The sequence below is a fragment of the Cyphomyrmex costatus genome, unplaced genomic scaffold (genome assembly GCF_001594065.2).
Source record: "Cyphomyrmex costatus isolate MS0001 unplaced genomic scaffold, Ccosl1.0 C2303717, whole genome shotgun sequence".
NCBI lineage: Eukaryota > Metazoa > Arthropoda > Insecta > Hymenoptera > Formicidae > Cyphomyrmex > Cyphomyrmex costatus.
Window position 1 is genome coordinate 1 of NW_017274644.1, and position 1608 is coordinate 1608.

Below are 1608 nucleotides of genomic sequence, written 5' to 3' on the forward strand. Positions count from 1 at the left end.
TCCCAGGGTGGAGTGGCTTTCGTGCTCCCATAAGTGTGATGCTGACATGAGACAATGGTCTGCTGGTATTCCAACGAGGGTTTCGAGACAGTTGGCGGCCCACTTTTTTAACGTAAACCCGCCCGCCATGCAGAGCTGACGGAGTTCCGTTTGTAACGCTATTGATTGGGATTTGGTGTGCGTTCCAGTCACGATATCATCAACGTAACTGTCGCGTCGCAATGCAGCGGAACCTTGCGGAAATTTCAATCCTTCGTCATCGGCCAGCTGGCGGAGAGTGCGAATGGCAAGAAATGGCGCGCATGAAAGACCGTACGTTACAGTGTTTAATTTATACTCGTTAATTGAATCGTTTTCTGTTTGACGCCAAAGAATACGCTGATACTCGCGGTCTTCTGGAAACACGAGTATCTGACGATACATTTTTTCAATGTCAGCGACGAATACATACCGATGCCATCGCCATCGCGTCAGTAAGTCAGCGAGTGGAGGCAGAAGATTGGCACCGGTCAATAACTGAGAATTCAAGGACTTGCCAGTCTTCGCAGGCTGCGATCCGTTGAATACCACCCTCAGTTTGGTCGAAGCACTTGACTCTCGCAGCACTCCGTGGTGAGGTAGGTAACACTTGCCTTGTTCTTGAGAATCCGATGATTTTGATGTCAACTCCATGTGCCCTAATTGTTCGTACTCTTTCAGGAAGTCCCGGTAGAGCTCCCCGAACCGAGTATTACGTTTGAACTTGTTCTCCATAGCAGTCAGCATTCGTTGGGCGGAGTGACATGTATCATTGAGGGGAGTTGGTATCGAGGCGAATGGTAGACGCACCATATATCGCCCTGTTTCCGTGCGGGTATGCGTTTGAGAGAAGATTTTTTCACATAATTGCTCGTTGGGCGAGGGTGCGAGGAAAGCGGTAGGTTCTTTCTCTTGGTCCCAAAATTGTTGCACAAGCGCAGTCAAGTCATGATCTGCGGTACACTGGAAAGAGCTGCGTAAGGCTGCAATCTGATTTTCTCCACAACCCCCTGAAAGAATCCACCCAAAGAGTGTTCGCTGAGCAACAGGAGTTTGAGGGTCACCCTTTCGAAGGCCATCTTGCAAGATAATCGAACAGACCTCCGCACCAAGTAGCAATTCGACAGGGTCGGTGGCCATAAATTCTGGATCCGCGAGTTGAAGATCCTTGATGTGAGGCCACGACCTTGCGTGTCTGATCGCCGCCCCTTGGTAGAGAGAGAGTCTTGGAAGGATGAAGGCGACAGCTTTGACTTGCTGTCCGTTGACCTTGGAAATGAGATTGAGAGTTACCTTTCCTCGAGTAAATCCGGACTTAGAGCCGCCAATCCCGAAGATAGTGACCTCCGCTCGGGACCTAGGCAGACGCAGATGTTGCACGAGCGCCTCGGAGATCAGTGAAACTTCTGATCCTTGGTCAATTAGAGCTCTCACTGGATGCGGATTCCCGTGACGGTCGGCGACGGTGAGCCTAGCAGTTGCTAGTAGAATGGCCTTGCAATCTTCGTCCTGTTGCACGGCGGACAACGTGCTGACTTCGGCAGGTTTCGAGGCAACGTACGCGTCATGAAGAAGCGTGTGGTGTCTAGC

At 50.9% G+C, this 1608-nt stretch overlaps 1 protein-coding gene across 1 annotated transcript; it reads right to left on the reverse strand.

Annotated features, from left to right (window-relative positions):
• Positions 1-46: 46 nt before the first annotated feature.
• LOC108780007 (uncharacterized) lies at positions 47-1527 on the reverse strand (the record flags this gene model as incomplete). The annotated part of the gene is made up of 1 exon (XM_018547608.1): positions 47-1527. A coding segment is annotated over one exon (1481 nt), but the record flags the coding sequence as incomplete, so codon positions are not given.
• Positions 1528-1608: the final 81 nt, after the last annotated feature.